The 26,907-nt window shown below is 43.2% G+C and overlaps 1 protein-coding gene across 9 annotated transcripts in view; it reads left to right on the plus strand.

The window, feature by feature from the left end:
- The window catches only part of LOC126353762 (serine/threonine-protein kinase tousled-like 2), a 538,693-nt gene that overhangs the window by 345,520 nt on the left and 166,266 nt on the right, over window positions 1-26,907 (plus strand). For 8 of the 9 annotated variants that reach the window (XM_050002826.1, XM_050002821.1, XM_050002825.1 and 5 more), the window contains one exon: window positions 20,019-20,104. In XM_050002826.1, the coding sequence (XP_049858783.1) occupies window positions 20,019-20,104 (86 nt within the window). Of the gene's footprint in view, window positions 1-4,111; window positions 4,206-20,018; window positions 20,105-26,907 lie in introns of those variants that run through there. The other variant, XM_050002833.1, reaches the window with a different exon arrangement.

A 26,907-nucleotide genomic window follows, 5' to 3' on the forward strand; every position in this document is an offset into this window, starting at 1 on the left:
GTACCAAGCTACATAAGAGCAATTCTCGCACTGATGACTACACAGTCAGTGACAGATATGGAGTTTCATGCTACGTGTATTAGGCCGTGGTCCAAGGCAAATCTATGTTCCTAACTTACAGTGTCCTAATGCTGTGGACATGATCAAAGGCTATAAGGAAGCTAGTGGAGCGAGCGAAAAGGTTCTGTGAGCCACAGTGCTTGTGGAGAGAGAAATGTCGATCATTTAAGAAATAGTTAAAGAAACGGCTACTCTGACGAAGAGATTAATAGAGCACTACATCCTAAAATATCTGGAGCTCTAGCAAAAAATAACCGACTAAAGGGAAAGTTTTCCTCCCATTCGTAAAAACAGTTAAAGATCACATCGTCAGAGTACCAAGAACAGACGACATTGAAACACTGTTTAAACAAGAAACGTGCATGAATATTTGAACACTGCGAATGACCTACGCCGCTCCCCCCCCCCCCCCCCCTCCCCCCCCTCCGGATTATAGAATCTGGGGAAACAGAAGTCAGCAGTGGCAGATCACTGCTGGGACCAGGGACCGCCAAATTCGCTCCTTCTATACTATGGTTTCATTAAGATCCGCCATCGCTACTATAATAGGATATACAGAGAGGCCATAGAAATTCAAAAGTACAGTCACATCTTTAACTGAGAAAGAGGAGGACTGGATTTAGATAAGTTGTGGGCCTTGGTGCTAAATAGAGCAAACAGCGGCAACTCTTCTCCACTTAAAGTTCCATAACATACGTCGGCGCGACATCGCGTTTCGAGGCAGCAGTCTGATGTCACGAACCGAGCTTTGCGTGGATACGCGTAAGGAATTCAGCTTTCCTAGCTTGTTCAGATTTCAACTGCTGCTTGAGTCGTTCAAGTCTCTGAGATCTCCAGCATTGGGAGACCAACATTAGGCACGGAAATTTGGTTTGGACCACGGCCTAATGCCCATAAAATAAAATTCACCAAGGGGGCGAATAAACCCGAAATTACTGAACGCCTGTGTTTATGATCAGGACGTTTCAATTGAAAGTACAAATTTCTCTAACCAGTCGCATTTATTATATTGCACTTTCCTCGAATCGTTTTAGAGGATTATGCCTCCATCATTAGGTGGATTTACGTCAGTTAATTCGTCATGGATCTATTGTTTGTACAACTGTTGGGTAACCTATGGTACTGTTCGCCAATGGCAAACACAAGAATCAGCATATATATTTTGTCTTGTGCTACCAGACTACCGTATGTTACCCAAAGGTTGTCCTTACAATACATCCATGACGTACTAATCGTCGTAAGTCCACCTAATGATTGAGGGTTAATCCTCTGAAACGCACGATGGAAGATGCAATATTGGGTTGGTACTTAAGTACAGATAAACATTAGAGACCATAGTCACCAATAATATATTCACCTTCATGCTAAAGCTGGGATAAAGGAAGTTCCTTGTAGGTTGTGCGATAGAGGACGGAAAAGATGAAAAATCTGAGGGTACTGCTCCACCTGCTGCGTAACATTCTCTTGTGGATGCGCACGCGCCTTTGTATGGGGAGTTGCTGCTTTGTTTGGACTCGCCCATTCTTTTCCTTATGTCAGCATAAAGACACCATTTCTCGTCACCAGTAACGATTCAGGGTAAGAATAGTTATTGCTGTTCATGAGCCAATGGATCACGGGCAAGCTGAGATGCACAAATGGCCAGCCGCTGATTTTTGTGATTTTTGGCTGAGAACATGCGATAACCTCCCACACTCGAATTTTGAACCTTTCTCATTGCATACTAATGTCTCAATGATGAAATGACCACATTTGTCAGTTCTTGAGTACACTGATCTGTATCATTGTGAATTAATGCGTTTAAACGATCTTCATCAAGCCTTGAAAGTCTTCGTGAATGTGAAGAGTCACTAATGTTAAAACGATCCTCCTCAAAACGAGGCTCTGTCCATTGGCGCTAACCCCCATAGAAGGCGCAAGTGTTTCTGCCTGCCTTCGCTACTGTCACCGTTCTGTTCAACTCAAAAAGAAAACATGTTGGAAACGTTCCGATTTCTCCACTTGACACTCAATTTTCTAACGTCCATAGCCCCGGTCATTATCTCCATACGACAAAATGACGATATATAAACTCAGATAGCAACAGTGAAGAGTGAACGACATAAATAGTTACAATCGATAAATAAACCCATAGCAACTGGGATATCAATATCCAAAACACAAACGCTATGAACTTACGCACCAACCCTATATGTTAAACGTACCATGTTATAGCAATTTGTGTTTTTGGTTGGTATTAATGGCGACCAGGATTAAGCATTAACCTGGAATTTGCGTGAGGTGTGCATGAAATAAAGCCAAAGTAATCCTAATACGTAAGAAAGGTAGTACTCGTACTAAAGATATAAAGAACTGTCTGTATGTCAGCCGTGTGTCCGTACTTAACAAAGTTTTTTTTCTAGAGTCTTGAATACCGTATTGTGCACTGCACTTGACCTGGCCCACCCTACTTAGCAAGGGTAGGGCTTAAAACAAGGTGACTAGATCTCCAAAACTATTTTCAGCAATCCTCGAAAAAGCAATGTCCAAATTAGATGGGAAAACAACGGGAATCCAAATTCGGGAAATTAAATAACCTGACGTTCCCTGATGATATAGTACTATGTATAGGTGGTATACAAGAACTTCAAAACTGATTTGTGATCTTGCTCTGAAATCTCCTCTGAAGTTTGTCTGAAAATCAACCAAGATAATACCAAGATAAAGAAAATCGAATGGATACGGAAGGGAAATACCTCTCTTGGATATATGCAACTTCGAAGGGTTACAGTATATGTATATCTGGGTCAACCAGTAAACATGAAAGGAGAGCTAAAATCAGAAATATTTCGACATGTTAAAGTAGGCTGCCAATATAATGTAAGATACTCCTTAGTTTTGAAGTTAAAAATATCGGACGAGATGGAAAAAAAAGTTTTTGACCAATTTCTACTGCCGGTGATTTCTACTGGCTGTGAGCTATGGACATTGAGTGAGTTCGTTGTCAGGAAACTAATAGTAACCGAAAGAGGAATGGGACGATCAGTGTTGGCCCAGACAAAGACAGACCGACAGAAAGAAAGCAGTTGATATCATGCAGACAACAAAGGTCAGTGACATAATGGCATAGGTGAATACCTTGAAATGGCAGTGGGATGGTCATGTCATTCGAAGAAAAGAAGGCGGGTAGTCAAAACAAGTACCATACTGGAGCCCAATTTACCAAAGCGACCAGGGGGAAGACCGCGGGACATAAGGAACAGAGACTTTGAAAATACAGCCAGACTGAAATGGCAAGGGGATGCTGAAGACCGGCACAAATGAAAGAATTAGCACGGTGCCGACTCAAAGAGACCATATCACCAAGTGATCGAATTGGATGACGATCCTTGAAAGCCGGCCGGTGTGGTCGTGCAGTTCTAGGCGCTTCAGTCTGGAACCGTGTGACCGCTACGGTCGCAGGTTCGAATCCTGCCTCGGGCATGGATGTGTGTGATGTCCTTAGGTTAGTTAGGTTTGATTTTGATCCTTGAAAACAGTAAATATTAGACAGTGAAAAGGTGACAACTGTTTCCTTTCTGCCAAAATTCCCCTGGTACTTCGCATGAGCAGTTGAGCACTGTTCCCTAGAGCTCTCGCTGTAACGAGGGTTCGAGGTAGCGGTGTGTAAAGCATCGGCTGATGGCTTTGCTTGCCGGTGTGGGCAAGGATGACGCGTTAATTGTGAAGCCCGCCGTGCAGCGGCGCGGCGGTGTATAGCGCTGCGTGGGGACGCAGAGTGGGGCTGCCGGCCGGAGGAAAGTCGCGTCCGCGGTCGGGGCTGCCGGGCTGGCCTGGCGCGTGTAATGCGCGAACTTGGCGCATTGTCGGTCGGCCGTCCCGGCGTGATTGCATCGCTATCGCCATCTCTCGGTCACACGCGGCAACAGGCGTGCCGGGCCGGGCCGAGCCGAGCTGGGACACGGGCCCCCGCGGCGTTGCCACGTATCACTCGCACGGAGGACGAATATCAGTCACGAGACAATTCGCTCGGACCCCGGTGGAATCCGCCTGACGTAGCGCGCTAGTATGTGTAAGGGCGCCAACGTCACATCTGCGACCAGCGGCCGCTTTATTTATAACGGCGGCCTCCGTCGCACGGACTAGCTGGCCGGCGAAACCATTTGGTATTGCCTTTTGCTTACTTTGCTTCTACTCTCCTTTTGTGCCTTTTACGGGTAGGTAGCATAGTCGTTTTTACAGGTGGAGGCCGTTCCTGTGCACACTTTCTCTCTGAATCCGCTTTAAACTACTGCCGTTATCTTAAGTGACACGATTTGTTCCAGGAATCTTGTTACTGCTGATGCACCGCCGTTGGCGCTTGCTTCCAGTCCTTGAGTGTTGTTGTTCAATAACTACTAATAACTTTTTACTAGCATTTCTGAAGAAGATCAGTCATTTCCTAGTCATACATCGCAGTTGGTTTTTTTTCAACTTTGCATGTGACAACTTCCGCTGCCTTTCGCTCTGCTCGTACCTCGTTATTTAAAGACAGATATTTATCCTGTGTTTGTAGACATTATGGGCTGGTGCTCTCTAGCTACTCCGAAGTGTTGGGTGTGGGACAGTACGTATATATTTTTTCTTCCCGTCTTTCTCCCGTTAACGTAACAACAATCGGAGAAACATTTATTATAAGGAAGGGTGAGGGAACGAGCTTGAGTATACCGCTAAGAAATCCTCACAGCGTGAAGGACGCTGTTCGGTAAACCTGTTAGTTACGGCAGGATATGTTGTATGGGTCTTTGTTCGGCCGTTACTGCCATGTTGCTGCTACTTCTTTACAGCTGTACGTATGACGGGGCAGTGGGTTTCAAATTCCCCAGCTACGTTTGCGCGCACAATTTCTATCGATTGAGCGGAACGGTGTGGGCGGGAGACCAGGCAGCTACAGTCTGTTTTCAAATCATATTTTCGCTGAAGTTTCACCGCATATATATCAGCGATTATACCGATTGTTCCAGAAAGAATGGTCAATATTTAGGGCTGAGACAGGAACGACCATTCGAAGCAAAATAGTGTTGTAAACATAGACTCTGAAATATGTACCTTAAAAACTATAAGCACCTGATCTTCGATACAGTGGAACAAATCTCTTATACTGTAAGCTGCTTCAGTGTAAGAGATGTTTCACAGTAGCGAATATGAACAAGTGCTCATAGCTCACTAGACAGGCACTTCAAAGCTCATGTTCACTGGACATTTTTGCTTCGAATGAAAATTCCTGTTATATCCCCGGATGTCGACCATTACTCCTAGGACACCCTGCCAAAAAAAAAAAATCGTTCGCCTCCCTTCTCGGCTTTCCTTCCTGCCCCTGCCGACTTCCTTCGTCGGTGTATACGGCGCTCCAGCGCCGTATGGATTTCATTTCCGCCGTCTCAACAACGATGTACATAGCTTTTGGCTGTTGGCGGTATGCAGTGGGCTCGAGGTTCAGCAGCTGACACCATACCTCGAAACGTAGTCAGACTGCTGTTCGTTCGTCAGCGCAAGGACTTCATCAGTAGGTCTTTTCAAGCAGACGGTGGCCGGATGTCGTGACGTATTCACGCTTACGTGTGAGTACGTGCAACGAATACATCCACCATGGGTCCTTCAGAGGTAAACTCTGTTCGGGAGTGACCAGTTGTCACCAATCCCCGTGGACCAGTTCATTTTCGATTTTAAATTCACAAGCTCTTTGGAAGCTACCATTTCGTATTTCACCCGAAAAATTGCAGATTTACCGGACTGATTAATTCTAATCATTGTCTAAAAAAAACGGTGCACAACGTAGCCAGAATTTTCGTCGTCTTCATTAGAATTTTTTATGCAAATCATTAGTTAAAATTACCTCGCTGTCCTCTTGAATTTTATTAACTGTCAAACTCTTTGAGAAGCTTGTTTGCTAACTAACGAATGGTTTCTGAACGCGTGGTGATGTATAGGAAAGAATGTCGTAAATTTGTGCATATATGCAACGTTCGGTTGCTTTCCACTTAGCACAACTATAACTAATTGGCGTGTGGACTGCGAGGTTATGTGACTATGTAACTAGCTACGCGGCTATCAAAGCAATAATATAAATTTTGATCATAAACTTCTGAGTCTATCCTGCACTACCCTCCCTCTGGGTCTCTCTCTCTCTCTCTCTCTCTCTCTCTCTCTCTCTCTCTCTCACACACACACTCACTCACTCACTCACTCACTCACTCACACACACACAATCGAGGCTTTTAGATAAATACTTTTTTAACCCATAGTTTGCCTGGCATAAATCATTGTGCCAATGAATAGTTTGATTGAGAGCCTGATGTAGTAGGGAAAAAAAAAACAGAATAACTGCATTTACGATATAATGCCTGTAAAAATCCGTTTAATAATCTTATTATTTGCCCTGTAAGTCCCTTCCGCTATTCCTCACGGTTAAAACAATTAAACTTTTCTTTTACGGTGGGAATTACGGTGAAGTACAACAGGCAAGTGGGATATAAGATCGCCATCTTTTTAGATATGGAAAGGCGTTGGGCTGGAATATTTCCCTCACATGTTCATTTTTCACATGGATCTCAGTCAAATAATTCCACAAACGCTACTTGGAATCGGTGAACTGCAGATATGTTTGTCTGTTTAGTCTTCTTCTGACAGTATTCGCAACTTCGTTTCGCACGCGTTCTTCGTTAACCTTTTATTGTACAAAAAATATGTGAAAAATCTTACGTTATGCTGATCGCTTGAGTCGATTTTCTGCATCAGAATTTGCGACTCAGAGTAAACGATGTCTATGGAAGCCACGTTGATGCCGACATTTTGTGATTTTGACTACTTTGGAAGGAAATTGATTTCATTCTTAAAAGTGCAACATTCCCCAAATCACTTAAAAATATGAATGTGTTGGATTGATCGTTTTGACATCGGCAAAATATTCAACTGATGCACGCATGAGGCGATGTACGTTGCAGTTGAACGTTACTTTTCAGTTGATATACAAAAACTCAATCAGTTGCGGACTTCGGTGAACTTACCCTTTTACCTAGATGTAGACACATTAATGTACACACAATAGAAGCAAACTCAATACTTCAGTCTAGGTTGACTTGATTAGCGAAAAAATAGGGCGTAGCCAACAAAGAGTAAATGGATGCTGAAATGAAAATAATTGAAGTGATCTGAAGGAAGCTGAAAAGAAGAGAGTATTGTGCCAGAGCATAAACCAGGATTAGAGCTGATCTTGACCGAAACTTCTTCCTATGAGGTGCCTTATATTCTGACACCTGGTCTGTGTGGTAACATAGTCTTTAAGAAACTGGTATTACGGTTACAAATTGCCTAATGTAGTGGAGGTTCTGCACTATTTCTGTCAATAACTTGAAAGGAAAACTGGAGAGGTTTCTTGGAAAAGGAAGCCATCGATTTCCTGTCCGATCCTTGTCCCTCTGACTTGTACACCATCTCTAAGTGGCGTCGACTTGCAGGAATGAGAGCTCTGGTAATACTTCCAATCTTTTTAATCATAATGTTCCCACAAACGTCATTGGAATACTTAATATTGATTTCATCCTTGTTGTACCACACAAGGAGTTGGCGACAGTATTACGAGATAACTATTGCATATAAAGTCAAACCCCCTTGTGCACGTACACGTCGTAAAGAGTACTAGTCATTCGAAAGGCCTTTTTCAAACACAAGTCTTCTTGAAGGATAAGTAGGTTCTGCTGCAGGACCGGGTACGAGAACGAATTATAAAGATCAGGAGGGATAGGGCACAGAGAGGCGAAAGTTAAAAAATATTGCAGTTAATAGTTGAGAACATGAAAAACAGAGTGACAAGTGTAACTAACAGTTTCAGGAAAGAGGAAGCCATAAAATGCTACTACCTTTCGTTGCTTCTATTGTTTTCCATTGTTGACCATAACGCCGTAGTAAGTATGGAAAGAACAGTGTTCAGATTTACGTACTTAATTATGCTAGCTCATTCTGAGGCGTATTCGAGCTTTGGCGCAGGATACTTCATTGTTTTATAGAGTCAGGATACATTTGCAAAGGCATAGAAGACACGCACCCCATAGTTTTAGCTCGAGTGTGTCCATTCCCTGGGGAAAACATGTAGAAGTAGGCAGACCCCTTGGGAGAGCGACCCGACCGTCACGCAGTGGTCGCTAGAAACTGGCCAGACAAGCGCGTTTGCCCACGGCGAGGTCTTCGACCGCTCAGTCTGACCCTTCCCTTGTGTCCTGTACAGCGCCGTGCGAGCACAGCTGCAGGTACCCGGCGAGAACGAGCGTAGTAGTTCACGTCCGGCCGACACCGCCGGTATCACAGCCGAGGGCTACGCCGTCCGTGCTCTGTACGCAGCTGATGGAAGTGGACAGTTCCCTGTACAGCAGTTGTATTGTGGGTACTACGGGTCCGTGGTAGCTGCTTCGTTCTGCTTGTGGAAACACTCGTGACTGTTCGAGACACATTAGATGCCAGACATCCTGCCGACCCGAGGGGGACCGTTGTTCTGTACGTATGTAGAGGTAAAGCGCATGTGCTGGATGCTAGGTTTTGCGCGCGTCATTTAAACGATGGCGGAGAAGAGTTTTTTGTACGGGATACGTTGTGGGGGAAGCGCAATGAGAAAAAAGTACGGGACGTCAAAGATCAGAGTGTGTTTGGTATTGTGTACAGGGCGTATTGTGTAGCTGGTATGCAGACGCGAAGAGATTTGCACATGCTGGAATAAAATGGCGACATCTAGCCTTTCAAGGGATATGTCAACAAAACCACACCATATCAAACCTTCTTAAGAGATGAGCGGAAGTAGATGCCGAAAACCAGTCACTTATTTCGGCAGATGCCGGAATTGTCAGTGGGGGCGTGACTTCCAGAAACAGCACTGGATAAGCTTTGGAAATACAGTGTAATTTATTTTTGTTTTTCAGAATTACATCCACGGCACTGAGCACTGGACTTTAATTCTAGAATGGCCCTCAGGTCATCCAGATTTTAATATTTCCTTCACTTCCCTAAATCACTGAAGGCAATTTCATTTTTTCATTATTTATTTATTTATTTTTTTAATTTAGATGGGGGCTGTTTGTCTCCCCGTCCATTGAATATCACTTCATTTCAATTTAAGTATCACGGCCATATATTTGACCTTTCCCTCGCGTGGACCTCAGTTTGTATACTGTGGCGACAGATTACACGGCTAAAACAAATTTTTCCTCTTGCATGTTTTGCGAGTTGCGGCTCGAGTTTTGTCGTTGTAACGGAGAACGCAATGTTCCCAAAAAAGATTTCGTACTTCACTTGCCATTTGAAGGTAGTTTACAACGAAATGGTCAGCACCCGATCGTGATCTGTGAGGCTGATCCGTCATTACGAGGTGCTGAGTGAGTGGCATGATTGATCTGACGAATCACATGCCAGCGTTTTCTGTGCTGCGTCCTGGCCAGGCATTAGTGTGCCAATAGGCGGGCGTCTCGCGCAGCAGCGTGCTGGCCTGTGGGCCAATGATCGTTAGGCGCTGCTGGGATCACAGGACCTGGCGCGTCGCCATGTCTGTCCGCAGACGCACCTACCGGTCCCGTCCAATAACGCAGCCTAGGAAAGCCATGTTCTATCACATTACCGCCCGCAGCTGCTAACTTTGAAGGTTTATATTGGCCTATCCTCTCCCTTCTCATCAGTTTGCTCAGTCTGCTCATCTTCCTCTACCCCAGCGCCACCAACCAATATCTTTCAAACATTCCTCAGGTATTTCCAATATCTGTCCGTTGAAACCTTATCCTGAACATCATTTGATATTGCACATGAATGCTTTAATGTAAAGTTTTTCTTTATCTTGCCCAAAATCGTTCGCTCTCCATCAGCAAGGGAAATTTCCATTTCCTGTTTGCAGGACCCTTCTTGTATACTGTACTACTTCTAAATTTCTTTTTGCTGTCAGCTTCAAAGACTGTCAGGCTTACTAATCTCTAGTTAGTGTTAGGGAGGATTGCACTTTAAATCCTTGTCCATATTTACGTTGCCAGTTATTTCCATAGATCACTAAGATAAATAGCGGAACTGTTTCTGCGAAAGGGCACTGACTACCTTCAACGATCTGACCTTTGTTCCGTCCAGCGACCTCATCGTCAGCGTGATTTTAAGCCCTGGTATTCATTTTTCCTCATCATTAGCTCCGCCCTACATCCTTGGTTTCAGTCCTTCCTCTATCCGAACTCTATAATTTTTTTACACATCTCTTCCCGTCTTTTTCGTCTCAACGTGTTTTAATGCAGATATCATTTCTTTTTCACACTCCTCGGCCTTTATTCTCGTAAAAGCATTTGGAGCTCGAGTGAGATGTTCATTAGCGGTGATTGATTTTTGTAACTTGAATAATGACGTTCTCATTTCGTCCATGATGGTACCGCATACACTTCCTATGTTTTTAAAACTGCACAGGGACTATCCTCACTTGAAATGTTGCTGTTCGTATTTTCAAAAATGGTTCAAATGGCTCTGAGCACTATGGGACTTAACATCTTAGGTAATCAGTCCCCTAGAACTTAGAACTACTTAAACCTAACTAACCTAAGGACATCACACAACACCCAGCCATCACGAGGCAGAGAAAATCCCTGACCCCGCCGGGAATCGAACCCTGGAACCCGGGTGTGGGAAGCGAGAACGCTACCGCACGACCACGAGATGCGGGCGTTCGTATTTTAGTGTTGGGTTGCCAACATCCTGCGGAATATGCCCTGCAAGATCCGATAATATCTAGGAGAAGGAACTGATCATAGCCGTCATTGTGGATCCGTCTTCTCATTCACGTAAGCATCCCAAGGATTCTCATACCTTTATGAAAGGCAGCATTAGCAGATTGTCATCTTCAAGAAGTCATTCTGAAATAATGCTGAATTTTGGGCTACAGATTATACGACAGGTAAGTCCGATTAGGAGTTGAATGAAACTGTAGTGAAACGCACACAGTTCTAGAGCACCCTCGGAACGGGGTCTGAGCAGAGCAGAGGAGCGGGCGTATCACCCCCTTGGGACGACAGGGCGCGCTCTGTGGTCAGAAGGCTAGTGGAGACGGACTGCGCTCAATACTCCACTCCAGCACGTGCCTCGGCTAGTCTCGGCAGCGTCTCTCTCTCTCTCTCTCTCTCTCTCTCTCTCTCTCTCTCTCTCTCTCTCTGCACCCACGCCGCAGGCAGGCCACGCATCCACCGCCGGGGCCTGGGTGTAGTAATGGCTGCTGCTGCAGGCAAGGGCGAGCAAGGGCACGCCTGCCACACCTGCATTTCTGCCCTCTGGGGCAGCGAGCGGATTCTCCACAGTCATGAGACGTAGATATCTTCATGCGGATTATGGGGAAATCACATTCTTCTCAAACCCCCGAAAGATATACAGGCCTTTTTTTTTTTAAAAAAAAAAGGATTACAAAAAGTTTTGTCCCGAGTTTTACCAGTATAATTCAGTAGATCACAATTCTTCTAAGTCACTACTCCGGTGATGTGTTCAAATTTACTGTCGAACAGGTGATTTTGCTTCACCACAGCATCTAAAATTACATGTTTCTGGAATCATGGTTCGTATATTATATATCGTCCTCATGCTTGATTTGTACCATGCCCTATACCACTAAAAAGAAATCTAAATTTGCCTTTCTTAACGAATGACGTGAGCAGTTTGTTCTTGAACATTGATAAACGGCATATGTCACATTGTAAATCAGTCCGTGCACTTTACTTTCCCAGAATCCGCGCGCGCGAAAATAAGGTTTTTCAGGTCATATCTCGGGTTCTATCAGTCACAGAGATGAAGGGCAAGTGTTATGGATAGCCGATACCCAAGCGACCATTCTCATATCTAACGGAAGAGCGGGCATTATGCAGCTACCCTGCGGCTAGGGTCTAAATTTAAACATTGCGCATTTCCTCCAACCCATGCAAATTGAGCAAATCGGTTGGTTATTTCGCACTATGTGTGATCTTCTAGAGTAGGCCTCCGGCGACTTATAAGAATATCATTTGTTCATCGGCAGTTCCTGAGAAAATCCCGAAAAAACATGATTTTTGCGTACGAAAAGTATCAATTGTGGGGATGGGAGGCCATTTCTATAATTGCTGTTCATGGCAGATAGTCCAACCATACGTTCTTAAGATGAAACTCCAGGAAAACTTCGAAAATTTTTTTATATAATTATCCGTTGCCGAAATCCTGAGGTCCAGAGATACCGTATTTATAATTTAAAATATGCACGTAATATTCAGACTGTAGTTTTAACTAACCTAGTGAACACACAGAAAGTTCAAGGGACATCGCAAGGGTTCCGAGGTCACCAGACTGCGAGTATGTTGTTAGGCTACAATTTTTTTTTCACCCTGAAAACTTTTATACACTGCCTCTTTGTAGGGACACTTACCGCCTATACGAATATGCCCGAAGGGGCACTGCCATTACAAAAACTGGGTTAAAAGGGATTCTAACATGCCTGGAAAAACTTAAAATGACTACCAAAAATTGAGTAAATTAGGAAAAATGTCAAATTCCTCAATATATTTCAAGATATAAATCATGAGGTGGGCGTTTTCAGTGAATTGAAACCGATGAGGAAAGCGTCTAGAAAAAAAATTAAAAGCAAAGTTTTTTTGTGTTAGGCTTATATATGCGTACTTACTTTTTGTTTGTATGTGTGAAAGTATATAACTGTGTCGAACTGCATAAATAAACCTGATTGACCTATAGAATTCTTTTTATATAACCGGCTCATCCTGCTCTGGCAAGGAAAAGAAGGAAACCAGCGGGAAAATGTTGCTGTTGAAGCACAAAAGTTGAGAGGCCAGACAAACGTGTGATTCCTGAAGGGTGGCAGCAGCCTTTTCAGTAGTTGCTGGAGCAACAGTCTAGATTATTGACATTGCTGGCCTTGTTACATGAACCAAAACCAGCTACAGCCATAATTTTTCACAGAGGGCATACAGCTCTACTGTATGGTTAAATGATAAGAACATCCTCTTGGGTAAAATATCCCGGACGTAAGTCTACCATCAGGAATAACAAAACCAGCAGTCTGTGATTAGGAGCGTGGAATGTTAGATCCCTCAATTGGGCAGGTAGTTTAGAAAATTTAAATAGGGAAATGGATAGGTTGAAGCTAGATGTAGTGGGGATTAATGAAGTTCTGTGGCAGGATGAACAGGACTTTTGGTCTCGTGAATACAGGACCATAAATACAAAATGAAATATTGTTGTTCAAGAGTTAGGTTAGTAACGGTTAAGGAAATAGGTATGGAAGTAACCTACTACAAACAGCATAGTGAAGGAATTATTGTAGTCAAAGACAGATACGAAACCAACACCCATCTGTTCAGTACACGTTTATATACCGACTAATTACGCAGATGATGGACTGTTTGGAAGGAAAAAAAGTATAATGAGATAAAGAGATTATTCAGGTAGTTAAAGCAAACGACAATTTAATGGTGATGGGGGGGGGGGGAGGGGAGGGGAGAATTGGAATTCGATTGTAAGAAAGGAAGACAACGAAAAACAATATGGAACGGGAGAATGGAATGAAAGAGGAAGGCGCCTGGTAGAAATTTGCACAGAGAATAATTTAATCGTTGCTAACACTTTAACATCATGAAAGAAGAGAGTATACGTGGATGAGAGCTGGAGACACCGGAAGACTGAATATACCGGATGGTTATATTATTAAAGTCCAGATACCCCAGAGGTCCAGTGTGGGCTGTATTTATCGTTAGGCAGCCAAACTTCTTAGATACTCTAATATGTTATTGCGGAACCGATTAACGCTGAAAAAAAATTAGTACCAGTCTTTGCCACCAGGTGCAAGTCTGCCCCTGTGAAGGCAAGAAAGACGTACAGAAATGTTCCGTTATAAAATTGGTTAGGTCAAACAATTGACAAAGGCTTAAAGTTGATTTTATTTTTAACTGCCGCTTGCACAGTTTGTTCAGTATGAGCACCGGGGACGTCGACGAGATTATATATCCCTAAAACAACGTGATAAAAAGTTGCCCACAGCAGTTCCGGTGGAATCTGAGTAACGTTTTCTTGTATACTGGCTTTCAGGTCAGGTAGAGACCAAACTCGTACTTTTAGGTACCACCAGAGCCAAAAGTCACACGTTTCAGACCAGGTGATCTTGCAGGCCATGCATGTGGAAATCCTCTGGGGATAACACGTTCGTGGAAGGTTGCATTAAGCAGATCTCCCACTGGGCGACCGACATGAGGTGTTGCACCCTCTTGAAAACGGTGGTTTCCACACAGTGGCGCTCATCCAAAGCAGGACTCACAAGGTGGTCTCAATAACGTGCTGACGACACGTACACCTGACAGGCCCGGCATCTGTATTCTCTTAAAATTAGAACGGACCGAGAAAAAATGTGCTTGTGCATTCATACCACACCAGTCACATCCGTCGACTCCAGTGGCTCTTCGTGCACAACATGTGGTTTAACAGTGCTCCTAATTCGGCGGGTCTGTGAGTTCACTGCATCCAGAAAGGGTAAAATATGTTTCGTAACTCCATAGAATATTGCCGGGCAACATGTCATCAACTTCGAACTGAAGAGCAAATTCAGAACGAAATAGATCGCAAAACTTGCCGTTCTGTTGATCGTGTGATGGACAATTATCGTGACACTGTACGACCACTTGCACTTGCACGACTGGGGCACTTCCTGCATGGTCACTTACAGCATCGGCAACCTCGTCAATTGCTTCCGCCGGGATATGATGCCTTCCGCTTCCAGGTGCCACACAAAGCTCATTCGTATTTTAGAATTTCATTATCATCTTAATGACATCGGTCCTCTCCCCAGACCTTTCATTGGACGATACTCTCTCAATGCAGCACCTTAATTGCTGCCCTTTCCATAAAAAAGTTTCACTTACTAACAGCACGGGTCTCTTCTCGATAGCCATACTGTTCACTCGCGTTATGGTTTGCAAAATCACAGCGTGAATGTCATACCGTCAGACAGACAGTGCACAGCGCCAGATTTGCACCTGACTACCACAATTGCATTGGCGTATCTACCAAGTTTCGCTGCCATACTAGCCCGCATCTCGTGGTCGTGCGGTAGCGTTCTCGCTTCCCGTTCCCGGGTTCGATTCCCGGCGGGGTCAGGGATTTTCTATGCCTCGTGATAGCTGGGTTGTGTGTGTTGTCCTTTTAGGTTTAAGTAGTTCTAGGGGACTGATGACGATAGATGTTAAGTCCCATAGTGCTCAGAGCCATTTGAACAATTTTTGAGCTGCCATACGATAATTACAGCCTACACTGGACATCCGTGAATAGCTGCACTTTACTTATAACCACTACGTATAGTGGTAAAACAAATTTCGGACCCAGATTTTAAACTGTTAAGACATTTCCAAGAGCAGATGTGGACTCTGACTACAATTTAATGGTTATGAACTGTCGATTACAGCTAAAGAAATTGCAAAAAGGTGGGAAATGAAGGAGATGGGGTCTGGACAAATTGAAAGAACAAAGGGTGGTTGAGAGAGGGAGCGTTAGACAGCGATTGACAAGAACAGGAGTAAGGGATACAGTAGAATAAGAATGGATAACTTTGGGGGGGGGGGGGGAATAGTGAAGGCACAGAGAGTCGGGTAGATAAAAACACAAGACCGAATAGAAGCCCTTAGCTATCATAGGAGGTATTGGGTTTAATTGAGGGAAGGAGAAAACTGGGGATAGGAAAGCCAAAATGGCTAAGCAGGGATAGCTGGATTCCTTTGGAGAAAGGAGAAGCAGTTAAAGAATATTAAGAACTCAGATGGAAAATTAGCACTAAGCAAAGAAAAGAAAGCTGAAAAGTGGAAGGGATACATAAAAGGGCTATACAAGGGAAATGAACTTCAAGGCAGTATCACAGAAAGAGAAGAGGAAGTAGCTGTAGATGGGATAGCGAATGCGATAGTGCGAGAATAATTTGACAGAGCACTGAAAGACCTAACTCAAAACAAGGCCACTGGAGTAGGCAACATTCCGTCAGAACAGCTGATACGCCTCGGAGAGCCAACGATAAGGAAACTGTTCCACCTGATAATATCCAAGGTAGGTGAGAAAGGGGAAATCCTGTCAAACTTCAAGAATAATGTAATAGTTCTAATTCCAAAGAAAACAGGCGCTGACAGTTGCGAATATTATTGAACTATCAATTAATAATTCATGGTTGCAAAATACTAACACAAATTAATTACGGGAGACTGGAAAAACTGGTAGAAGCAGCCTTCGCGAAGACCAGTTTGGATTCCGGAGAAATCTAGGCACGCGCGAAGCATTTTTGACCCTATGACTTGTCTTAGAAGATCGGTTAAGTAAAGTTAAACGTACTGTCATAACTTTTGTAGATTTGGAAAAAGATTTTGATAATGTCTGTTGGAATACACTCTTTAAAATTCTTAAGGTAAAAGAGTAAAAAATACAGGCAGCGATGGAATGAAGAGTGATGAGTGGTTGAGAAGGGAGTGAGACAGGCTCGTAGGTATCCCGGATGTTATTCAATCTGCGCAATGAACAAGCAGTGTACAAAGCCAAAGACAGATTTGGAGAATGAATTTAAGGTTTGGGAGAAGAAATAACAACTTTGAGGACTGGCGATGACGCTGTGATTCTGTCAGACAGAGCAAAGGACCTGTAAGCGCATTTGAGCGGTATGGGCAGTATCTTGAAAGGATGATATGACATGAACATCACCAAAAGCAAAGCAGGGTCATGGAATGTAGTCCAATTAAATTAGGCGATGTTGAGGGAATTTGATTAGGAAATGAGACAGTAGAAGCAGTAAATGAGTTTTCTATTTGGACAGTAAAATAATTGATGATGGCCGAAGCGGAAAGGATATAAAAAGTAGATTGCCAATGACACGAGTAGCTTTTCTGAAGAAGAGAAATTCGTCCACAGTTAATGTAGATTTATGTGTTAGGAAGTTTTTTGTGAGGTTATTTGTAGTGTAGTCCTGTACGGAAGTGAAACGGGAGCGATAAACAGTTCAGACAAGAAGAGAATAGAAGCTTTTGAAATGTATCGCTACAAAAGAATACTGAAGGTTAGATCGTGTAACCAATGACGAGGTACTGACGAGGGGAACATGGCAAGTGGCATATTCAGATTTCCCAGAAACTTCTCTCTGAGGAAGAGGAGTCAAAATAAGCAAACAGGTGTTTCAGTTAATCTGTAGATACTTGACGTTTCTGATAATACGACCATGAAAATTTTCGACGTAACTTAGATGCCATTTAGCGGGCGATAAGCTCAGCCCAACTGGTGGCACAGGTGGTTAGCGTCGCGGCCTCTCACTTTGGCGTTCCGTGTTCGAAACAATATCATTGTTTTTATTTATTTTATTTTTTCATTGATCTTCCCATGTCCGTAGAAAATTACTACACGGATTTTCTTATCTTGTTAGGGGATACAAGGAAGTTACATTAATTGTAAAATTACAAATGGGTTTCACAATGTCGTTCATTTATCATATAATATGTGTTGTGGTATTTCCAGGGGTTACTATCTTTTAAAATTCTCAAACTCTTTCATTTCATTCTTACATTTCATTCTTACATTTTATTCTTATGTTTATTCTTCAGGAAGATTTGGTGCATTCCTTTGGGTGACACCGATCGTAGAAATATTCGAAACAAATTGCGAACAATACGAGTATCACTAGAAGGTAGGTTTGCCACAGCGACATTTCTTCGTATGAATCTCCCTCGGCAAGGAAATGTCATTAACAATGCGGAAGATTCACGCATTGGTAGTACTTTCGCGGCAAACCACTCATAACAGATCATTTTCCAAAAACTGACGCTTGCAGTTTGTTAAGAATCAAGATACACCACAGGAATTGCAACAAAACAATTTCATATTTTTCCGTTCATTTGTCTTTTTTTTCTTTTTAATGCATTTACCATATAATTAGTAGACAAATAAGGACTACGTATTTCAGTATGCACTGGAGATGATTTATGTAGTAATCCTTTATGGACAAGGGCAGATAAATGAAAACCAAAAATTTTAAAAAAAGTTTTCGAACAAAGGGTGCAAAAGTGCGAAGCCGCGACGCCGTGCCAACGCTTCGACTGAAACTACACTGACAGAAAACAAATCGCAATGCTAGGAACGAGTTGTGCGACATAAACGAAAGCTAGTATCCGCGTTTCTTCATCTGAAAGATGAGGTACGGTCAGATTTCGCGCCAGTCGCATGAGAGTAGCGCTACTGTGAGGATGCAAATCAGGTTCATTTTAAATACACGCTGCCCTGAGTGTTAGTAAGGTTTGATATTTGACATGGTGAGTTGTTTATAGTCAAAAATGCCTTTAAGACCACAAAGATGCCAATATCAACAATTCACCGTTTTTGGACAGCGTCGTGTAATAAGACTACAAGAAGCTGAATGTCCCTTCGGCCATACTGCAGGCAGATGTGGTCACGAGAATTTATGTTCGCGAGGAGACTGGGCTGTGGACTGGCACGTTTCACTACTGAAAGGGAAAACTATAGTGTTCGGCGTATTGCTGTGGCGCATCGTACTGCATCTGAAGCAGCAATTTGAACTGCAATTGGCACCGTAGTGGCACTACGAACTGTTACAAATAGGTTATTTCAGGAACAGCTCCGACCCCGACGCCCTTTGCGTGCATTCCACTGATCTCAAACCTTCGCCACTTGCGACTTCAGTTGTGTCAAGCTACCGGTCAGTGAAGACCCGCGCGTTACACACATTACACCTGCACCTGGAGTTGTTGTCAGGGCCGCGATTTTGTATGACAGTAGGGTGATTCAACCTGTTGGGCTGCCATTCATGAACAGCGTTCCAGGGGCTGTTTTCCTACAGAATAACGCTCACCCACATACGTTGAACGCCAACGTGCTTTAAGAGTATCGACATATGTGGCATAACTGGACCTAAAGAGGAAACATTCATAATCAAGGAATGATCAGTTCAAAATTGGACAGAAACGCGGGGAATAAGAAGTGTAGAGGGGGACCAAGAGATTAATACAGTAAGCAGGCTTAATGGCTCTGAGCACTATGGGACTTACTAACATCTGTGGTCATCAGTTCCCTAGAACTTAGAACTACTTAAACCTAACTAACCTAAGGACATCACACACATCCATGCCCGGGGCAGGATTCGAACCTGCGACCGTAGCGGTCACGCGGTTCCAGACTGAAGCGCCTAGAACCACACGGCCACACCGGCCGGCACAGTGAGCAGGTTCGAAAGGATGTACGATGTATTAGCTACCGGGGATGAGGAGGTGGTATGCACAGGATAGAATCAAATGGCTCTGAGCACTATGGAGCTTAACATCTATGGTCATCAGTCCCCTAGAACTTAGAACTACTTAAACCTAACTAACCTAAGGACATCACACAACACCCAGCCATCACGAGGCAGAGAAAATCCCTGATCCCGCCGGGAATCGAACCCGGGAACCCGGGCGTGGGAAGCGAGAACGCTACCGCACGACCACGAGATGCGGGCAGGATAGAATCGCGTGGAGAGCTACATCCAACCAGTCTCCAGACTGAGGGCTAAAACACCAGGAAGCCACAAAGAAAATTATTAATGTATGATGATGGCAGGAACGAAGACAAATGGAACATTTTGTTCGGGAATTATTTACGATAAACTGTTTGAGCTGTATCTAGATGTAAACAAACGGCGTCGTATTCTTCTACACGACGACATTCTGCTGGATTTTTCCAGGCAATTTCCAACCAACATTTCGGAGATACGTTACTCTTGTTTTAGCACTCCCTCTACACACTACTTTGCGGTAATTGTCTCTCTTGTCAACTTCGTTGTGATAAACCTTATGGTTAAATTATTAATAGGCTATGATATTCACGAATAATAAAATATCTCGCAGACTTCCAGTCAAGCCTATATTGAGAATATTTCTGACGCCAATGTTTTGTTTGCGCAGGCGCGGGTGTCAAGATGGAGCACCTGCAGGCGGTGCTGGACCCCAGGAAACAGGAACTACTGGAGGCGCGCTTCCTGGGCCAGAGGGTGAGTACTGCGGCTCACGCTCGTGCGTCACGCTCCGCGCCGCTCCCAGGTCGATACTTGTCACGCGCCTGCACACCTCCTCTGGACGCAGTCGCCCCAAGTCTCGAGGCTCTTTCTCTGTCTTAGCATCTTTCTGGTTTCGGTGCTTGGGAACGGATAAAAGCGCGTTCCATAAATACATCCGTCATTTTCACATAGTCCCCACTATTGTTTGATGTACAATCTTGCCAACGGCGTACTACAGACTCTATGCCGGTCTCGTAAAAACCTGAACCAGCTGAGGCTAGCCACGGTCGTACAGCTTTGACGACAGCTTCTCAGTCTAGAAAATGTTGGCCGTTTTGTTCATATTTCATGGGCCCAAAGAGAGAGAATCCTGAAGGTACTAAATCGGGATTGTACTGAGGATTTGGTAAGATAGTTCAGACATAGCTGACCGTAAGATCCGTGGTCGCAAAATTACTGTGGGGTCTGCAGTTATCTGGCTGGAAGCAGAGTATTTCTTCTTCTCTGTCTTGCCTCTGAAAATTTGGGGTTTCAGCCTAGCCAATGTCACAATGTGGCGTTCTGAATTGATTTAGGTTCAAAGACACGCAAACGAACTACCCCCTGCCCGTCCCAGAACTCTGTGCACTTCACTTTGCCTGCAAGTAGGCGTGTCTAGAACTAAGATGCGTTGAACTACTTCTTTGATGGTGAATTCGCTACTCACCGTTCCATGACCTGTATTTTGGTTTCCTGCGTGTAGCGTAATACCACGTCTCATCTTTAGTGATGTCCGCCCCCGGTAGCTGAGTGGTCAGCGCGACAGACTGTCAATCCAAAGGGACTGGCTTCGATTCCCGGCTGGGTCGGAGATTTTCTCCGCTCAGGTACTGGGTGTTGTGTTGTCCTAATCATCATCATTTCATTCCCATCGACGCGCAAGTCGCTGAAGTGGCGTCAAATCGAAAGACTTGCACCAGGCGAACGGTCTACCCGACGGGAGGCCCTCGTCACAAGACATTTCATTTCATATCTTTAGTGATCATGGTCTTTAGAAAACCATTGCATTCAACCTCGTGTTGTTCTAAGAGATCTCTGAGGTCTCAGTAGGTCTAAAACCGTGGACACGCCTCTCTCACTTTCCGGTAATCACGGTTGAGTAACATGTTTTCTAAGACATTACAGCCGACATCCATGTCTCCACACAGTTCTTTGATAGTAATCAGCGATCGAGATGCTGTTCATTAAGAGGAATGAAAACTGAGCGTAGTGGCAGAGAGAGAGGTAGAAGGTGGGGGGGGGGGGGGCAGTGGTGGGGGGAGGACGAGTTGTGGTGCACACTGTTCTCACCACTACTGAACACATTACATCTACTGTATTGTTTCCACATACGTTCAGCAAGCTGCTAGCATTACGCACTAGAATACTATTCAGCGTTAATAAAACGGCTTACTCATTTAGACATTCTCCGCACACGCATGCAAACATAAAATAATATCTAGGGTGTAATTAATTTGTCTTAGTGCCGTAAATAAACCAGGATGGACCATTGCTTTACGTGCAGGAACTCGTTATCTGGAAATTGATAGTACAGAAATGTCCTCTGCGTACTATTCTTGATCAACTCGCATTATTCACATGTATCACGAAAACTTTAGTCAGTAAAAATATTACACTGTTTCATTTTGTGTGGTTTCCCTAAAACAAACACACTGCACCAAATCAACGTTTTTCAAAAAAATGTACCGATAATAAAAGAGCAGTTGCGAAATTAGATCCCCAGTCTCCAACGATTTCGGTGTCGTCAGGACGCCTAATTTCTGTCTTCCTTCCTTCCTTAATTATTTACTTGAACTCTTCCGACATGAACCAGTATGATTTCCTCCGTTTAGCGCTGGGAAAATCCCTAGTACAAGCTTACAAAATAAGACAACTGAAAATGCTCATCGTTTAATTTCACCGCTTTTTTTCGATTGAGGAAACATTCGTGAATAATTGCTTCCGAACATACATAAACCGAGGAATTTGACAGTCCTGATAGATATTGTTTGTAAAAATATGTAAATTTCATTGATTCCAAAGAGCACAGCTCTCCGGATTCCTCTCTTAAAAAACCAACCTTTTACACCATATGTCGGGTGTGGTCATCGATGTATCCTATGGTGCTGACACAACGGACGTAATGACGTCACCCAATCAATAGCAGGCTGTTAGCCGTAGAGGATTGCACGCGCTACTTTGCACTCGCAATCGCCTGGGCAGTTCCTTTTTCAGGCAGTCGACTCTCTTCAGCCAACTTTCACAAAATACATTCAAAACGCTGTCCAGATCGTAGTGAGAAGCGAAGCAGATAATTTAAATACTATGTTCTGTTTGAAGATTTACTTTTTTTGCTCCGATGCTTAGTAGAACTTAAGGTAGGCCAGATTTGTCTCACAGTTTCTTTTAGTAAGTAATGGAGATTGCTGATATCTTTTTTAAACTAACGTTTAGCACCGTCTTGTTACAGTTTATAGATTCAACATTCTACACATCCAAAAATCTCTAACTTTGAAATTGGTGACGTGTTTGTGAAATTCGTGAGTGTTTGTGAAATTTTCTCTCATTAAGTTGATTTATTTTTATGACGTTTTTTTTTCTATTTTACATGTAAGAGGAGAAAGAACACAGTAGAAAATATGTTTAATATAATTTACTCTTATTTCATGTTCCAAAATAAGGAAACATAAGAGGACAGTTGAGTCAAAAATTTCACGACACTTGCAGATAAAATTTCGGCATGTGTCAGCTTCTGCGTAGATCAAAGAAAGATAAGTAAGCATTGTCGCCATATCAAAAGAGAATGTTTCCAAGAACGCCACCTATACGACGTCAGTGACAAATTCTCGCATACGTTGATTGGAAAGTTCCGTACGCGACTACATATCAGAATGTGAGGGCCGACAAACTGAGGTAATGGATGAATTTTACGTTTCTCAGGACTATAAATTTTCCACCGACAGAAAAAAATAGAACTAACAGTTGTAACTGACTGAGAGAAACGTTTGAATGTTTGTGTAATAGTATACAGAATAAAAGATAAGAGAGCTGAAATCGCCACAGGTATATAAAGAGGAACACTAACTACATGGGAGGATATGGAATGGAGCAGCAGCGCAAGGTAACACGAGACGGTTTCGTCTGGGTGCCTCTGACTTGTCGACTTCGCGGGACTCCACTTTGGGGCGCCTTTTGGGATTCCAAGATTGCCTGCAGGCACCGCCCACGACTCGTCAGGGTTGAAGCTCGTTCTAAATGAGGGGTAACTTTTTTGAACAAAATTACGTCATTTCTCTCTATGTAGGTGGGAGTATGCAAATTTTTTCGCTTCGGAGGAGAAATTAGAGGTTTAAATTTCGTGAATGGATCTCATCGCAATCCTAAACGCTTTAAACCGTGTTTTATATGCCTGACATTGTCTCCCCTATTTCGACATTATACAAAACAAGCTGCCCTTCGAACTTTCTTGATGTCCTCCGTCAGTCCTACACGATAAGGGTTCCATAATGCGCAACAATACCCCAGAAGACGACCGACAAGCGTAGTATGGCAGTCTCTTTAATAACGCGTGTGGTCTCTTCTTTTTTATTCAGTTTTTTAATGAATCTATAATGGTTTTTACGTTCACACACAGTCGGTGAAAGAGGTAAGTTACATGAATAAAAACTGGTCGATTGACTGTATATCGATTTTTAGGTTTTTGTCTCAGATGTGTGTTTAGGAGCTAAAGTTCCATCGTCAGAGTTACCGAGTCATTGAAGACGGCCAATATAGTTTCTGTAGAGATTAAGTGCTGCGTTGGTGTTCAACATCAACACAACAGCGTATTTATTCATTGTTGTGATTACCGTCTGTACAGATTAGGCAATGGCTTCTTCTGTGGATTTGTATTTCCTCGGTTCAAATGGTTGTGTGTTGTTGCTTTCAGATCTGTTAATCTTCAGCCTTGCCAGTACAACTGCTCGAAGCCGAGCCGTGCCGTGACGTAATGAACAAACATATTGTACTTGGACCATCTCTGGTTTAATGTGTTCCTGCCATTAACTTAATAAGAATGCAGTATTGCGGCGTCCTGGCACAGGTCCTATCACCAGATTTTTACGAAGGCACAATAAGAACTGACAACATTGTTCGTTGAACTCTACTGAGTTACTTGTAATTGAGTGAGAGGCAGAAAGTCTGAAAAGATGCTAACACTGGTGATTTTGGATCGGAGAGGAGGAATTGTTAGCTTCGTAGGAAATGAATAAGGGTGCAAAGCCGTAAGGATTAAATTTAAGAACGATTTATTTCCCAGTGGTTCTGACTTATTTGGAGAGATGTCTTATAGTGGCTGTATTTCTTTGCAAATAAAGTACACGCTACCACTTTTTATGTTGGTCTTTCCTTGCATCTCGCAGTTCCTGAGTTCCACCGTTCGCCATGAGAAGCGAGCGCTCTGCTTGCAACTCTTTCTGGCAATACACAATCAAAATCCTTTAACCACAATGAGGGACGAGTGTGATACAGCCCTTATTCCTGTTTGTATTCCGACACACAGAAAATATCAACTGTTAGTCGTTGCTACTACTAGAGACAAACTCTATATAGCATGTTCTTTATCAACAGGCCAAAGACTCAAGAGGGTAGCTCTTGCTGGACACTTTTGGAAACTTGTCGTCTTCCCTCGAACCTGTACAGACGTCCTGTAGCTTTTACTGCATCAGCATCTAAGTGACATTCTATAGTGACTGCTTCCGGCGACTCTGCTGTTGTACTGCTCCTGTCTGCTTTCTGCTGATCACTGTCTTTGCCTTTTGCACCGGGTATTTATATACTGTTTTTTCAGGGACTTGCGTGCGAGTTACTCCCATAGAGATGCGCTCTCCCTCTCCCTCCCCCCCCCCCCCCCCCCCCCCGAAGGTCTTCGGTAAGATTCTTAGAGAACATTCCAGAAGGTTCTCGAACATTTTGGTCGTACGTATGCCAGCGTCTGCTAGTCGCCTTGATGCCAGAGTGTGTTGTCTTCGTTCAGCAATTACTGTTCCGCCATTTCCTCAGCAAGCTGTCGAAGTCTGACTTCATACAAACCTCTGACCCACTTCCTAATGTCCGCCCCCGCCTTGTGCATTGTCTTAAATATTTTATCTTTAGCAAAATTCCTCTCATTTCCTCGCAGCCATACCACTTCTTACATTAATGAACTTGGTAGCTATGACAATGACCATTAAGCTTTGTCCCAGATACTAATTTGTACAACGCTTTGATGATAACTTCCTAAGATATTTCAAAATTCTTGTTTCTTTTGTTAATAATTTTAGCAGCTTCAGAAGAGTTCCTTCGACGTGTACGTTCTGTAATCACTTTCTGAATTTTATATGTTTGTGTCTCTAAGCTTTTTTGTCCAGATCTTCTTCAAATTTCAATAGTATCCTACAGAGTCTGTCTATAGCATTGTGAAGGTGTCGTCATCTGTATATTGATAATATACTAAAATCCAAATTAGGTTAATGATTGTTTTATATATCATATTTCAATGATGATTTTGTATAGTCTCCCAGTTCTATTAATTTATTAACTTAATGTCATTCGTAGCTCCAGTTACTGGTATTAATATTATCATTATTACGCGGCCTGAAAAAAGTGGAACAGCCAAAACACACGGTAAGACGTCAATGTAACTTCTTTCACATACCTTCTATTACCGTGTGTAAATAGTGTGTCCCACCTAATACTGCTACCTCATGTACGAGGGTAATCCCAAAAGTAAAGTCTCCTATTTTTTTATAATTACATAGACCTGTTTATTTCTGCAATGGTTTACATCAGTTTACAGCTCTAACGTTTAGTTATTTTTCGACATAATCACCATTTCTGTCGATGCATTTTTATAGACGCTGTGGCAGTTTTTGTACGCCCATGTCATACCTGCTCGCCACCATGCTGTTAAGAAAGTTCTGAAACTCTTCTTTCCCCTCGTCGTCAGAGCTGAATCGCTGGGACCACAATTAACGCTGACAGGTACTGTGAGACTCTGAAAAAAAAAACTCCAACGGACCATTCAGAACCGGAGAAGAGGAATGTTGAGCAAGGGCATACACATTCTCCATGACAACGCTCTCCCACCCATCGCTCGGCAAACCGTTGCTCTCCTGCAACAGTTTCAGTGGAACATAATCACCCACCCACCCTATAGTCCTGACTTGACGCCCAGTAACTATCATTTGTTACCTGGGTTAAAAGAATATTTAGCCGGAAAGCGATTCAGAACCGACGACGAGGTGAAAAAAGAGGTTCATAACTCTCTGGACAGCATGACGACGAGCTGGTGTGACATGGGCATACAAAAACTGCCACAGCATCTATAAAAATGCACTGACAGAAACGGTGATTATATCGAAAAATAGCTAAATGTTCAAGCTATAAACTGATGTAAACCGTTGTAGAAATAAACCAGTCTATGTACCTATAAAAAATAGGAGACCTTACTTTTAGGATTACCCTCATATATCCGAAAACAAACGAAATGTGAAAAACACAATTGGCCTGGGATCTCCTATGTCAGGGGCTCACACAGTGGACAGAAATGCATAATCCATAAAGGTCAACGAACACCACTTTCAACACAAGGTTAGGTTTTTTAATAGTACATGTATGTTTTTTCTACAAAAATGAAATCTGGAGGTACAGTTAGTGATGGTAGACTTGGTTTCGGTGTTCTAAACCTCATACATTGTGAAATATTAGACTTTTAAAGGATCATAACGGCGCCGCAGTTGCTGCTCTAATGTGCAGGCAAG

The sequence above is a fragment of the Schistocerca gregaria genome, chromosome 3 (genome assembly GCF_023897955.1).
Source record: "Schistocerca gregaria isolate iqSchGreg1 chromosome 3, iqSchGreg1.2, whole genome shotgun sequence".
In the NCBI taxonomy this organism is placed as follows: Eukaryota; Metazoa; Arthropoda; class Insecta; order Orthoptera; family Acrididae; genus Schistocerca; species Schistocerca gregaria.